Genomic DNA, 15,584 nt, shown 5'->3' on the forward strand with positions numbered 1-15,584 from the left:
AGCAAGTACTGGAAAGCACACGTTCATGACCCTCGGCATGCACAGGTGTCTCCTCAGTTTCTAGGCATTCCTGTATTTCATGTACGCATTCACATGTGGCTGCCAACATACATGCAAAGGGGGCGGGGAGAGGTGATGGAAAGAGAGAGGGTTAAAGAGGCTTGCTCCTTCCCAGCCCCTCCCAACGCAGCCTTCCTCTTGCCGCTGCTGAAAGTTCAGACAGAGCCAAGCGCCAACCACTCTGCCTCTGGCACTGGGAGGCGAGTGGAGAGGCCTGCCAGCCGGCCGCCTCCTCTTCTCCGCCTCCTCCCCCACCCCCCCACTCCGTAGGCAGGGATCTGGTGTCAGCCTTTCCACTAGAATTGCACAGCCGTTTCCAGAGAGACTGAGGTGGGGGTGGCCCCGGGGGCTCCGGTTTCTTGCACTGTTTATTAATAACCTCACACCCACCCCATGCCAAAACCCTGTCCGGCCGGGGGCACAAGGAACTTGGTTCCTGGAGAGAAAGGTAAGAAGAGCTAAATTGCTACCATTCATTGGTGAGCGTGGGCTCTCTTTTCTGTTCTAGTAGCTGGAAAGGAGATGCTCCCAGCTAAAAAGGACGAGGCTCACTTAAGGGGGAGAGGGGAGCAACCTAACGGTTTTGGAAACGGGGTGTGGTTGGTGAATAATTCAGATTCGAAAGCATCAGGTTTATTAAGGGTGGGCTCAATTGGGCTGCCTGCCAGACCATTTGTGGCCAGCGCAGGCCTGACTGGAAAAAGGAAGAAAGGTACAGTGCCTTCACCCGCTGCTGGACCACTGAGAAAGAGGCTGTCCTCCCTGGCTTTGTACGTTTCTTTTCTTTGCCCAAGTAAGAAATATCAGCCTGGGTGCACGACATCCTGCTACAGAGAGGAGGGGGGAGAAGCAGGGACTGTCTGAATCTGCCTGGGTAGAAAGCGAGACCATTTGCCTGTGAAAAAATGTTCACAAGGAAGGAATCGTGCTGCTGCTAGATAGATGATTGGTGACAGATTCCGGTCCTAATTCAGAAGTTGAAACCAAAGAGCTTTGCACCAATCCTCACCTAAGCTTTCTGTATCCAACTACTAAGAAATAGCAAGCATGGAAGTGAAGGCTGCTTCACTTTGCTGTTTTCACAAGGGTGGAAAAATGCCTTATTTGGGAAAAGAGAAGGTTTATCTCTGAAAATAATCTCCAGTGGTGCTCAGAGCTGAAGTAGAACATGCAAATGGCACTCCCTTCCCCAACAACTTAACAGAGGGTAGGGTACCATCTGCCATGAAGCTCTCATGTACCAAGCTTGCTGAAATGTCAATGGCCTCTGGAGGGCAGGGGGCTGGTGCCCCCTGGATGTGTCCTTTGTCTCCTCCTCTGACATCCTGGTAGCAGGGCCACCCTGCAGGTGCTCTCCCATTAAATACCCCATGGAAGTTTCCCTGCTCCCCTTGTTAAAGTGCCTGTTACCCAACTGGCCCTTCAATGTGCTGCTCAGCCCCACCCCATCAGGTATTTCACTACAGCTGGTTCTATTTCAGAACATTTACCTCTTTAAGTTGTTCAGGCGCTCCACATTCTTAAGGACAGTGGATTAAACACCTCCTTCTCTGCCATTTAGACACAGTGCACATTCACCCAAGCCTTATCTTGTGAAGAGGTCTTTCATCTGAGGACAGCTGCTGCACACACCCTCTTCCTTCAGGGGATGACTCTACAATGCTTGCTTGCTTGCTTGGAAACCAGGGCCCCTCAATAATATCCCTTGCCTGCTGTGATATTTTGATCCATCCTCAGCCATCTTGCAGAGCGTGCATGCAAGCTCATTTGGGCACTCTCTTCTGTACATCTGAGGCTGCGTCAGCATTTTCAATTAAAATAAAAAAGCTGCCCTCTTTTCAGTAATCAATGACTTAAAGCAACACAGATTCTCCTCCAACTGACCCCTTGGTACTTAAGTAGCCTGGCAAAAAACAAAACAAAGCAAAACAAAAAAACCACCTCTCAGCTCATTTGCTCCCCATTTGTCAACGCAATACAACACATGCTTAAAGTATATTTATTTATTCACTTAATATAGCTGTTCTGGTCAGTGTATTTCTGTCAGGGTTCCTCTACCCCCGATCTTCTCTTAGAACAAGCCATTACTTGTTATTTATATTTTATACCCATTTTTGTATCTATCTTTTTATTCATATACATGGCACTTTATAAACAGTAAGAGAATAAGTCTCTGCCCCATATTGGTTACAGTCTAGAAAACGATGTGAGGGAAATGGAGGTGGGTTGGCGGAAGAATGATGGCAGGTGTATTTACTTAGGCTTAGTTACAGTATGGCATGGAGGGCAAGGAAGGGGTGACCAAAGCTTCGTGGAAAAGCTGAGTTTTGAGGAGAACTTGAAGGAAGTAACAATATGCAGCATCACAGATGCATACGTTAAACAAACACGTTGCAACACAGTTTAAATTTAAGCAGGTTTAAATTCATTAAAACCCATGGAGTTAGAGTTAAGCTATCACTAAGGAGAGTAAGGTGATCCCATTGGGTAGCAGATCCGGAGTATCATTAATGAGCAGAGGACTTGACAATTTTTAAATTATTGTCATATTTTTACTGCCAAGGTAGAAAGCACATTTTGATTCCAAAATTTGTTCAGCCATACCTAGTTTACCACATTCAACTCAGCATATAGAGGCTTGTTCAACAAGGTTACAAGTTGTCTCTAAACATGTAGAATTGTTACAGGAACAACAATGGTATACTACTTCATTAAGAGCACATTTTAAAAGCCTTTGTGATTTTTTTAATGGCCCTGATATTTTTATTAGATAAGATAGATAGATAGATAGATAGATAGATAGATAGATAGATTCTTTATTGTCATTACACTAGTGCAACATTGCACAAGTGCAACGAAATTGGATGCCATCCCTTAAAAGCAACAAAAGCAAAACAACAACAACAATCAAACAAACCACCTTCCAACCACACCCACCCCCACCCCCAAAAACTCCCAGATCTCACTATCGAGTTACAGCATTCAAAAAGGCCACAGCTCTTGGATAGAAACTGTTTTTCAGTCTATTTGTCCTTGACTTGATGTTTCTATACCTCCTGCCAGAAGGCAGTAGTGCAAACAGACTGTATCCCGGGTGAGATAACTGTTGTGCCTGGATTTTTTCCCCTGATGCACCAAGAGAATTATGGGTTATAATAATAGTAATAATAATAATTTATTATTTATACCCCGCCCATCTGGCTGGGCTTCCCCAGCCACTCTGGGCGGCTTCAAAAAAATATATATTAAAATACTGTAATACATCAAACATTAAAAGCTTCCCTAAACAGGGCTGCCTTCAGATGTCTTCTAAAAATCTGGTACTTGTTCTCTTTGACATCTGGAGGGAGGGCATTCCACAGGGAGGGCGCCACTACCGAGAAGGCCCTCTGCCTGGTTCCCTGTAACTTGGCTTCTCGCAGTGAGGGAACCGCCAGAAGGCCCTCGGTGCTCGACCTCAGTGTCCGGGCTGAACGATGGGGGTGGAGACGCTCCTTCAGGTATACTGGACCGAGGCTGTTTAGGGCTTTAAAGGTCAACACCAACACTTTGAATTGTGCTCGGAAACGTACTGGGAGCCAGTGTAGGTCTTTCAAGACCGGTGTTATATGGTCTTGGCAGCCGCTCCCAGTCACCAGTCTAGCTGCCGCATTCTGGATTAGTTGTAGTTTCCGGGTCACCTTCAAAGGTAGCCCCACGTAGAGCGCATTGCAGTAGTCCAAGCGGGAGATAACCAGAGCATGCACCACTCTGGCGAGACAGTCCGCAGGCAGATAGGGTCTCAGCCTACGTACCAGATGGAGCTGGTAAACAGCTGCCCTGGACACAGATTTGACCTGTGCATCCATGGACAGCTGTGAGTCCAAAATGACTCCCAGGCTGCGCACCTGGTCCTTCAGGGGCACAGTTACCCCATTCAGGACCAGGGAATCCTCCACACCTGCCCAAATTTACAATAACTGCATACCCCTTTTGAGAGTTTAGTCTTTCCAGCATACCCCTTCTTGGGCAAAGATAATTTGGGGGTAGTTTTAATACAGCACACCATTCTCATACTAAATTCTAATGAATTGTTTTCTGCAGCTCAAAAAAAATCTATGGTAAAAAGCAAAATAAAAATGTATGCCATGTACCCTTTGAAAACCTTTTGTGTACCACTGGGGGTACATGTACCACACTTTGAGAAACATTGTTCTAGGGGAACAGTTGGGGTATATGGTGAGAAGTTGGGGGAGGAATCTAACTTCTTGGCCTTGGTAACAAAGCATCAAATTCTTCAAAGCTTTGTGCAGTTGCAGGATTCTCAGCTGAGGGATGGTGCATTTGCTTCTTCTCAAATGCCTACCTATGCTCAATGAGCTCCATCATTCAGCCGTTTGTAGGTTTGATTCCATGATTGCTTTTTATTTCCAGGGAAGTGATGGCAGACTCCGAGCCTGCTCTGGATTTGGACAACGCAGAAGTCTTCTCAGAGCTAGGTGCTGGGGTTCCAGGAGCACTCTTAGAGCTTGATGGAGAAGACACCCCTGAGATGCTGTATATGGACCCCATCAACATACCATTCCTTCAAGACACAGAAAGCACAGGCTCTCCAGTGGTGCTGCAGGAAGACATGGAAGATGAGGAAGTATATTATGATGCAGAAGACATAAGCATTGAGGATCTCGGAAAGCATTTTCAGGAGTGCATTGAAGCAGTGGAAGAGCTGGAGAGGGAGAGGGACCAGCTTATTCGGGAACTGATGCTCCTACGGGAACCAGCTCTTGAGGAAATCAGACAAGCCCATGGAGAGATCCTAGAAGCCTACAGGCTGCATGCCAAGGTGGAGCTTGAAAGGGACAGTCTGCGGGATGAAATTCGGCAAGTGAAACAGAAGCTTTTTAGGGTGACTCGGGAATGTGTGGCGTGCCAGTACCAGCTGGAAAACAGGAGGCACGACGTGGCCCAGTTTGCTGTCTACCGGGAAGAACTGGAAAGCAGGGTCAGCCAGCTTTCAGAGGAGCTATCCCAATTGAGAGAGACTTGTGAGAAAGAGAAGGAGCAGTTGAGAGAACAGCTGAAGGCTCCGAGGAGGCGGAGGAGCAGCTGCTACCTCCAGGCAAGCAGGCGGCTTTCCATGGAGTTTGAGAGCTTTGTGGCGGAGAGCCGTCAGGGCCTGGAAGAACAGTATGAGCCTAAGCTGATGCGCCTCTTAGAAAGGAGAGAAGCCAGCAGAAAGGCTTTGCAAAAGACACAGGGCGAGATTCACAGATTAAAGGAAACTCTGAGGCCACTGCAGGGAGAGGTCAGCAAGTTACTGCTGCAGAACAAAAACCTGGAGCAACAGATCCTGCTCATTAAGCAAAAACGGGACGAAGAAGTTCTTCAGTACAAGGTATGCCTGATGGCAGCCTTTCCCAGCATGGTACCCTCCAGATGATTTGGACTCCAGCTCACATTAGCCAATGGGGAAGGAGGATGGAAGTCACTGTCCAAAACACCTGGAGGGCACCAGTTGGAAAAGGCTGCCTAACAGCCTTGCAGCCTCCCCTGCTCTAAAGCTAATTGCCAAGCAGGTCAATGTAGCACCTGCCTATCTGATGAAATGCCGCCTGCCATGACACAGACTCCAGAATATCTGAGCTCACATACACTATTGGGAAAATGAGATGCCACTCCTGTCAGGCTGCACCAGGGTAATTTCTGTCTGACTGGTCCTTTATAGAGGTATATCTTAGCTATCAGCTCCAAGAGAGAGAAATAGTGAAGGAGCAGGTTAAACCTTTTCCTTCCTGTAAAAAGAACCAGCATGTCAGGTAGAAGACTATATTAATACTGTGCATGCAAGATGTTTTTCATACAAGGGAGCCCCTCAAAGAGACATCACAATTTGGCTTGGAAAAGAACCTATTGGGAGCCAATAGGAGGGACTTTGAAGTCAACCAGCCCACAGCATCCTCTCTTCCTTAAAACTGCAATCAGAAATGCTTTTCTCCCAAGCCTAAATCCAGAATGGGGGGCGGAGAGAGATTTTCAGCAGGATGGATTGCATCTAGAGTGGGCTTAATCCTTTCTTTCCCAGCTGAGACTATCCCAAAATAGCTCCCCACGTGTTTTTTATTATTATTACAAACTTTATTGATTTTTTAAAAAACAATTACCGAGCATAAAGTATTGCCTTCCAGGAAAATGCATGTATAGATGCTAAGTCTTAGATGCACCTCACACGTTGTTAAAATGTCACATTAACACATAATTTATATATGGAATTAATACAGGAGTCATGGCTCAGTGACACAGCTCCTATAGACGGTCCCAGTTGCAATCTGTGGCATCTCCAGGTAGGGCTGGGAAAGACTGATATCACTCAGTGTTAGACAATTATGAGCTAGATGAACCGACTTGCTATGTTCCATACTTGATCTGTAGTGAAAGGCACTATTTTAGATGAATTAGAAAAATGCCTGGAGGACAGACATGTTGGTGGTTCTCAGCCATGTCGTTAAATGACGCCTCCGCATTCAGAGGCAGTGTACTTCAGAATACCAGCATCTGGTAATGACACGACAGAGAAATCACTGTGGCCTTAAATCCCTGTTTCTGAACTTTCAGAGGCATGCAGTTCGCCACTATGGAAACAGAACCATGGACTAGGTAGACCTTTCACTTAATGCACTGACACAGTCATGCCAAGAAACAAGGCTGATGTGTAAATGCTATTTCTTTAAAAATAAGAACTACTTCTAAATGGAAGAGGGAGGAGACTAGCCTGGCCAGCATCCATATCTGGATTTTACCAAACCATCAACAGCTCCTAAGAGGCTCAGTTGCCTTCCTTGACTCAAGTTTGTTTACAGATGGTAGAAAATGCTGCATATTAAAAGGTTTAGGGTCTTCTAAGGTCCAAGGAAGTTTACAGGAATTGAGTGAGACACATTCCTTGCCATGCAAATGTGACTGCTCTTTTCCACCCCTTCTACTCACATACGCAAGCTCCTCCAAAGGCTGGGTTCTACAGAGTGAGTCCTTTAAAAGAGGCCCCGTGGATACAGACTAAACATGTTCCACGGGGCCTCTTTAAAAAGACTCACCCTGTATAATCCCTCCCATAATCCCTGCAGATGTTTTAGCAGCTTTTCACCAAGGTACATGTGAAAACAGATGCTGCAGGACCTTTTACTTACACTTCCTTTTAACATTGCTTATTCTGTTTCGAAGCTGAAGGAAGAGCAACACCCTGATCGCTCTTGGTTTTTTCATTTCCTCTTCTTACACTGAACATATTGAAAAACTGGGCTCCAATCATTTTTCTATTTACTTCTTTTTTGAGTGTTACAAGGGGTGACTAAACCCCATTTCAGGGGCCAGATCCGACCCCTGCCCTCTCCTAGATGTCACTTTGGGCAATGCCAAATTTTATTTACATATACACATATTTATATACACACAGCACTGAAATGGGTGGAACAGAGCTCAAATCACTCCCTCACTGGTTGCTTAATTAGTGGAGAGGGGGCAATAACCTCCTCTCAGCTATTTAGGATCAGCTGGGGAAGGAGGGCTGTGCCCCTGTGTGGGCACTTTTGGCCACACCCACTGACGGCATGTGGGCTCAGCCTAAAGAAGGTTAACCACCCCTGCTTCAAACCATGTGATGAGAGCCCTCTCTGGAACCACACAAATAGCAGCCTATTTTTGTGGGAAGGCAAGCAAGAAGCATTCTATGGGTAGGAACGGCCTATGACACATTCAGCCAAGTTGAATTCTGAGGGCAACTGAGTCTTGTGTAACATCAGGAATCTCAGCAGTGCTTTATTTGTACCAAGGGCTCAGCTTTAGAACCAGGCCTGAGTACTGCAATACGGGAAGTGTAAGGAAAATGCCTTTGAAATAATGTATGGCTTGCCACTGTGACTCCATCCTTGCCGCCATCTGTGTAGACACCCTTCACCCCCACTAATGGTTGAAGACTAAGGCTCCCTGTCTTTTTTCTTTTTCTTTTACTGTTTTATTAAATTTGCTTAGTAACATAACATTATTATATGTATTCTATAAAACAAAGAATACAAAACAAAATTCATTGATACTACAATGCATAACTACTTAACATTAATATATATGGTTTCTGAAAAAAGGCTTACATAACAAAATCAATTCAAAATACCATCCGGTTTCCTTTTTTTCCCCTTCCTCCCCTCCCCCTCCAGCCCTCCCCCCGCCCCTGGTCAGGCCTTCCTTCTTCATATCTTTATCAATATACACAGTCTGTTCATTCGAGCTTGTATGTTATGGTTGGCTTCCCCTCTTTCTATCCAGGTCCTGTAAAATGCCCATTTATTTGTGATTCTTTGGCATTTATTTGCCCATCTATCCTCTGCCACTATCTGTGCAAATATTTCTGATTGTACGCATTCAAAAACATAATCATTCCATTTTTCCATATTCCATTTGGCCTTTTCTTTCCATCCCAAAGCAATAACTGCCATTCCAGCTAAAATCATAATCTTGTACAACTCTTGCTTATTACTTTGTTATTTCCCAGTATTCCCAAAAATAACAAATCCCTATTAACTTCTATGTTTATTTGAAATAATCAGAAATTACCTTTATAATCTTTTGCCAGTATTCCTTAACCAGATTACATTCCCACCACATGTGTGAATATAGTCCTTTTTCCTGACCACAATGCCAGCATTTGGGACTAAACCCTTTCACTATATACGTCATTTGTGCCGGAGTTCTAAGGCTCCCTGTCTTGATTGGGGGACGGTTGAAAATCAAACACTGGCTAGCAGTCAATCCTGGAAATGTCACAGCTAAAGTATAAGATAACATGCAGGTAGTTTAAAAATACAAATCTTCAATCCATTGAGGAAAGTAACTCCAATAAAATAGGAATAATTTAGACTTCCGGGCTCAAACACGGAGCCTTCTAACAAATTTGTCCTGAGCAGTGGCTGTGGTATATTTTTGTATGGCTGAAATAATCCCACAAACCAGTCTGGCATTCAGCATATATTCTGCATTTTGCATTGCAAGTAACATGAGATTCTCTCTCCACCAGCAAATTTCTAGACTTCACAGTGATACAAGGTGGGTGGAAACTTTGGGAGAGATTGGTTGTAGTACGAAGGCATCCACTAGGACAATGAGGCTTCTCCATCCTTCCTCCACTGTCCCCAAAATCTGCTCTGGAGGAATCCTCCCAAGATTTCACACAACACTTACCATATTTATCTGAACTGCACCAACTTCATGAATCTTTGATTTCTTATGCTGCCAGTTTTAGCTAGTGCAAATCAGCATAGTTGCCATTTGACTGGCATTATCTCAGTCAGCTGGGGGCAAGGGCATGCCATCAGTAATGAGTCGGACTCTGCTTTCAGTTGGTTTCTGAGCAATATGTTATGCTTGCATTGTGAAGACAACTCCTTCCTTCTTCAATCCTACTTCAAGTTATGCACAACTGGAAAATTGAGAATATTTTATTTTTATTCTGCCTTTCAACCAAGGAGCTACAAGGCAAATTATATATAATACAAAAACTGGGTGGCTCCATCCACACATTGCATTCTTTTGCAGAACCACTTATGTGAGGTGGATGGTCTTTATATAGTTTAACGATGAGTAAACTTAATTTCAGTCTGACAGCTTTAAAAAAGATGAGAATTCTACTTGAAGGCTGCAAAAAAAGGGGGGGAATCCAAACTACCTAAGAAAAAGCATAGAGTTCAGTCTCTCAAGAACCAAAGATGTCTCCTTTTTAATATATAAAAAGAGACATTTTTAGTTTTCAGGCTACAGAGATGGGACTGAAAGTTTATAAGCAACATCAGGTAAAACCTGCACAGTCAAAGGCAGGCTTAGCAAGAGTTTTTCCTGGTTCCCAGCTATGCACATGACTAACAGAACAAGTTAGTCAAATTAGCTTGCATAATTTATATAAGCCACAGACACTTTTATTATCTTAATAACAAATTTTTATTTTAAGCATGTAATTCACAAAAGGGAATGAACAATTTAAACTGATCGATTCTGATAGAATGCTGTGGTTTTCCTCCTTCAGATGTGAAATATGTGTTTGGACAGCAAAATGTGATGCCCTCTAGAATAATTAAGTTATCAGCCATATGTTGGCCCTGATTACATCAGGTACAAAACACTACATGATGAATTTAAAATGCAGGCTACATTCCTTTCTGAAACATTTCAATGCTTTTCCATCCACAGGACCAGGTGGAAGAGATGGAAGAAAGGCTGAGGGAGCTGAAGAATGGAGTCCAACTTCAGCAGAAGAAGAACCAAGAATTGGAAGAGCTGAGGGCCAGCTTACACCAGGAACTATCAATTTACAAGTAGGTTTTACTATCTTTCTTGAAACACTATCCACATGAAAGCAAAGCCTGCAAGAAAATCTGAAAGCAGCAGTGAGAAAGGAGTGACAAATTCTCACTATAGGTCCTTCCAGTTACCATGCTTGCTCAAGATATGTCTCTGTGTTCTGCAGACTAACCCTTTGTGTTTGGGGAATAGGATGTTCTAGAATATGACTGACCTAGGACATATATCTCAAATATAGTAGGGGACTGCTTCCCACTGAGGGCCTAGTTCTATTCTGGCAGACAGGCTCCTGTCACTTTGGTAGGGCTGGCCTAGAAATCAGTCCCTATCCAAAACATGCAGGAGAATGGCATGAACGACTTCAGTCCACATAGTCTGGGTAGAGAAGTTCCTTTGTAAGGGGTTCAGAGCAACAAACATAAATAGTGCTTCTTCATAAATAGTGGTTATTAAGCAGGTGTAACAAATGAGAATAGTTAGGTGTGAAGGAGGAGGGAAATATGATGTTGCCATTTTGGGGGAATTAAAGGTAGAAGAGTATGAGAGAATTGTGTGGCCTTTATAAACTTCCCTTCCCTATGCTCAGTCTAAAACACAGGAGAGGAACACAAGTATTATCAGTGGCAGAGTAAAATCCAAATAAAGTAAAAAGTCTGCCCTAGGCCACAGCAAGACTTAATGGATAGAGTCTGATAGTAAGGGAACAAATCTAGGGTTCCAAAGGTGTAAGAGGCACCCAGCCAGGAATTCAAAAATTAAGAGTGTTGGGTAGTAGTTCATATAACCATGTAACATTTCATGATCCAAGATGCTTCAACTCACAAGAGTACAGGTTGGTCATGGTGTGATTTCCAGGTGAACAAAGAATTACTATCTTAATTCTGCTTAACAAGAGGTGGTCTAGACTTTGTTGTAGAATGTGAAATTCTTGTTGGATAGGCCATTCAAAAGGTCCTTTCTTTGCAACAGATTACACTATATAACCTAGAATAGTTTAGGCATAGAGAAGGCTGAACATTTTAATTGTGGACAGTGTGCAGAGGATGTGGACATTTCCCTGTCCATTTAACAAAGGTTTTCAGGGGAAACTTTCAAGCACAAGCCTGCCTTTTCGCACTCATTTTCTCAAAAATGTAGCCTTTTTAACTGAAGTGATTGTGAGAGACACCCAAAATGGCACAGTAGTGCTTGCCAGCAAAAGAGCCTCTATATTTCTGAAAGCATTCCAAAATTACTTGTTTTTTGGAACTATATAGAATGTAAATTCTGTCTTTGTACAGCATCTTTCTGGTCTCTTCTTCTGAGAGTAGGGCTGGTGCTTATCATTTATTTTCATAAACGTAAACATATGCAGTCAGTAATGCTCTGTCTGCATAAGTTTTACAACCTTTTAAAAGGTTACTGCTTTAAAATATGCCCAGCACCACAAAAGGCAAATGTCCTGCTGGAACCATTGTCTTCTCCGTCTCCTTGGAAAAAAGCAAAAATGCAAATTGTGACCAATATTGCTCAATGTTCAGCAAAAAGACCCTAAACAGCATGTATAGCCAGAAAACACACTAACACCACAAGCACAAGGTGCGCAGGTAAGGATCAGCTAATTTGCAACCTCTCTGTTTAGCAAAACAAAAAAGGGAGGTGATAAGAAAGTAAAGAGGGGAAAGTGCCTCCACAAGAAAATGAGCCAGTGTCATAAGGACAAGGCAGATAAAGGGCCTGCCAGCTCTAGCACCCATTTAGCAAAAAGAGAAAAGGGGGTGAATGGCCTCTGTAGGCAGAGTGCCTGCTACCACAAGATAGATGGGAGTAGCAAATGCCCTATTGATTCAAGCACACACACAGCCAACCTGATCTACCTATTTGTAGTCAGCTGCTTCCTCCGGTCAGTGTGTTGTTCCCTCTCCTATTTTCTTGTAGGGGCCAGAAAGGGAAGGGAAGGTGACTGAATGGGCAAAAGGGGGTGTGCTCAGGCCAAGAAACAGAGGCAAAGATGAACCACTTTAAGAACTAGTGCAATCATACACACACAGCAGCAGCACTACTGGGCAAACCGATGCCACAAGCACCAGGTTCACAACCACCACTGTATACCATTCTGCAACAGACTGAGCCAGGAGGCAAAAGTGAAAAGTGTCAAAAGAGAAAGTCAAGGGTTCATGTCTAATCAGTAGGGTAAAAAAGGTAAAGGGACCCCTGACCATTAGGTCCAGTCATGGCCAACTCTGGGGTTGCGACGCTCATCTTACTTTATTGGCCAAGGGAGCCGGCGTTCAGCTTCCGGGTCATGTGGTCAGCATGACTAAGCCGCTTCTGGCGAACCAGAGCAGCACATAGAAACGCCGTTTACCTTCCCGCCGGAGTGGTACCTATTTATCTACTTGCACTTTGACGTGCTTTCAAACTGCTAGGTTGGCAGGAGCAGGGACCGAGCAACAGGAGCTCAACCCATCACAGGGATTCGAACCGCCGACCTTCTGATCGGCAAGTCCTAGGCTCTGTGGATTAACCCACAGCGCCACCCGCGTCATGGTGACAAATGAAAATGAATGAGGTCACATGTCATAGGAGATAGTGCAGTTAGTAATACTGCTGAAACATTCAGGCAGCAATATCAGAGAGGCTGTTGGAAAGGTAGGATTGGATTGGATGGAGGGCAAAAGATAATAATAATAATAATAATAATAATAATAATAATAATAATAATAATAATTTTTTAATTATACCCCGCCCTCTCCAGCCAAGGCCGGGCTCAGAGCGGCTTACAAGCAATAACAAAAACAAGATGAATGATTACAACTTAAAAACAAAAATAAAATACAACATTAAAATAATGGAACATTAAAATATTAAAATGTAGCCTCATCGCAGGAAGAGAAGGAAAAGAAAAAAGAAAGAGAGGGAGGGAGGGAATCAAATTGACTCCAAGCCAAAGGCCAGGCGGAACAACTCTGTCTTACAGGCCCTGCGGAAAGAAATCAGATCCTGCAGGGCCCTGGTCTCATGAGGCAGAGCGTTCCACCAGGCCGGAGCCAGAGTTGAAAAGGCCCTGGCTCTGGTTGAAGCCAATCTAACTTCCTTAGGGCCTGGGACCACTAGGGTGTTGTTATTTATGGACCTTGAGGCTCTCCGTGGGGCATACCAGGAGAGGTGGTCCCGTAGGTACGAGGGTACTAGGCCGTGAAGGGCTTTAAAGGTCAAAAGCAGCACCTTAAATCTGACCCTGTACTCCACCGGGAGCCAGTGCAGCTTGAAACGCACTGGGTGAATATGCTCCCATGGCAGAGACTCCGTGAGGAGCCTCGCTGCAGCATTCTGTACCCGCTGGTTTCTGGGACAGCTTCAAGGGCAGCCCCGCGTAGAGCGAATTACAGTAGTCAAGCCTGGAGATGACCGTCGCATGGATCACTGTGGCCAGGTCGGAGTGGGAAAGGTAAGGGACCAACTGCTTGATGCGGCGAAGGTGGATAAATGTCGCCTTGGCTGTTGCTGTAACTTGCGCCTCCATGGAAAGGGAGGCGTCAAGGATTACACCCAAACTCTTAACGGAAGGCAATGGCACTAATTGGGCCCCCGCAAGAGAAAGGAGTTGGTCCCTCATCCCCATGCCATCCTGACCTAGCCATAGGACCTCTGTCTTCGAAGGATTTAGTTTCAATCGGCTCCCACGAAACCATCCAGCCACAGCTTCCAAGCATCTGGTCAGTGTGTTCGGGGCCGAGTCGGTGTGGACATCCATCAGCAGATAGAGCTGAGTGTCATCAGCATATTGGTGACAGCCCAGCCCAAAGCTTTGGATAATCTGGGCAAGGGGGCGCATAAAGATGTTAAAAAGCATCGGGGAGAGAATTGCGCCCTGCGGCACTCCACACACCAAGGAGTGGCGCGACGACATTTCCCTCCCTAGTGCCACCCTCTGTCCCCGACCAGAGATAAAAGAGCACAACCAGTTACGGGCTATGCCCTGTATCGCCACGTCTGTGAGGCGGTGGTCCAGAAGATCATGATTGACCATGTCAAAGGCTGCTGACAAATCTAAAAGGATCAGCAGTCCTGACCCGCCTCGATCCAGTTGTCTACGGAGATCATCTGTTAGGGCAACCAGAGCAGTCTCTGTTCCAAAACCAGGACGGAAACTGGACTGAAATGGATCTAATGCCGATGTTTCCTCCAGAAACCTACCAAGCTGTTCAGCAACCGCTCTCTCAATTACCTTACCCAGGTATGGAAGATTTGAAACTGGGCAGTAATTGGATAGGTCTAAGGGATCTAATGAAGTTTTCTTTAAGAGTGGACACACCACTGCTTCCTTCAATTCCAATGGGAATGTCCCCGTGTCAAGGGACAAATTGATTATTTCAACCAGGGGGGTCCGCGCAACATCTGGATACTCCCTAATCAGCCAGGACGGGCACGGATCAAGGAGGCAGGTGGTGGGCCTATCAACTTGGAGAAATCTATCCACATCAGTAGGGAGGATCCGATCGAAATGGTCCAACATTGGACCTGAAGTCAGTCGAGGGGCCTCCAGTTCAGTCACTGTATCTAAATTGGCAGATGTGGGGTGTCATGAGCACAGGTCTCCCACTCGACCTCTGGAATAAGCTGAGTGGAATGATGAGAGTCCCACAAGGGAAAGAACAGCAAAGAAATCTGATTTCCTTGTGAAATGTTATTTCATTGAGCAACTAGTTACTCAATTTCAATCCCTACAGAGACTGCTTAGAAATCTATGGACAACTCTGCAAGTCTGAAGCTAAACAAGACCAAGATTGAATCATGGATTTATAAGCATGGACATCCTTCCCCTTCCTTACTTACTTGCTGTCTCTTTAGTGGGAATGATAGTACATCCTCTCCATCTGACGACACAGCCAATAAGCAAAGCTATGATGGTTTGCATCTTTATTATTATAAAAAGGGCTGCAAATGGTCTGAAGCCTGGTAGTTACACTGGACAGATGTCACATCAGCAGGATACCAGATGTGCATTATGCACAACTTCAAAGTTTAAGGTTTGTGTAAAGCTGACGTGTCAGTACATTAATCAGCCTTTCTTTAATGTTATAATTCTGTACAAAACCTGTTTGAGAACAGGATTGTTTAGTTATTTTAGGCAACAGTTTGTAATTTTGACATGTTATGGATAGGAAGCAGAAGTCCTAATTAAATGCTTTTTTATACGCACATAGAGCATTTTGCTATTA

The 15,584-nt window shown here is 44.6% G+C and overlaps 1 protein-coding gene across 1 annotated transcript; it reads left to right on the top strand.

Moving 5' to 3' along the window:
• Nucleotides 1–285: 285 nt before the first annotated feature.
• SYNC (syncoilin, intermediate filament protein) lies at nucleotides 286–15,564 on the top strand. Its single transcript, XM_081203928.1, has 4 exons — nucleotides 286–508; nucleotides 4,474–5,434; nucleotides 10,270–10,394; nucleotides 15,093–15,564. The coding sequence occupies exons 2-4, from the start codon at nucleotides 4,481–4,483 to the stop codon at nucleotides 15,151–15,153; spliced, it is 1,140 nt and encodes a 379-aa protein (XP_081060054.1). The 5' UTR covers nucleotides 286–508; nucleotides 4,474–4,480; the 3' UTR covers nucleotides 15,154–15,564.
• The last annotated feature ends 20 nt before the right edge of the window (nucleotides 15,565–15,584 follow it).

This window comes from Podarcis bocagei (genome assembly GCF_964188305.1).
Source record: "Podarcis bocagei genome assembly, chromosome: 7".
NCBI classification, from domain to species: Eukaryota; Metazoa; Chordata; class Lepidosauria; order Squamata; family Lacertidae; genus Podarcis; species Podarcis bocagei.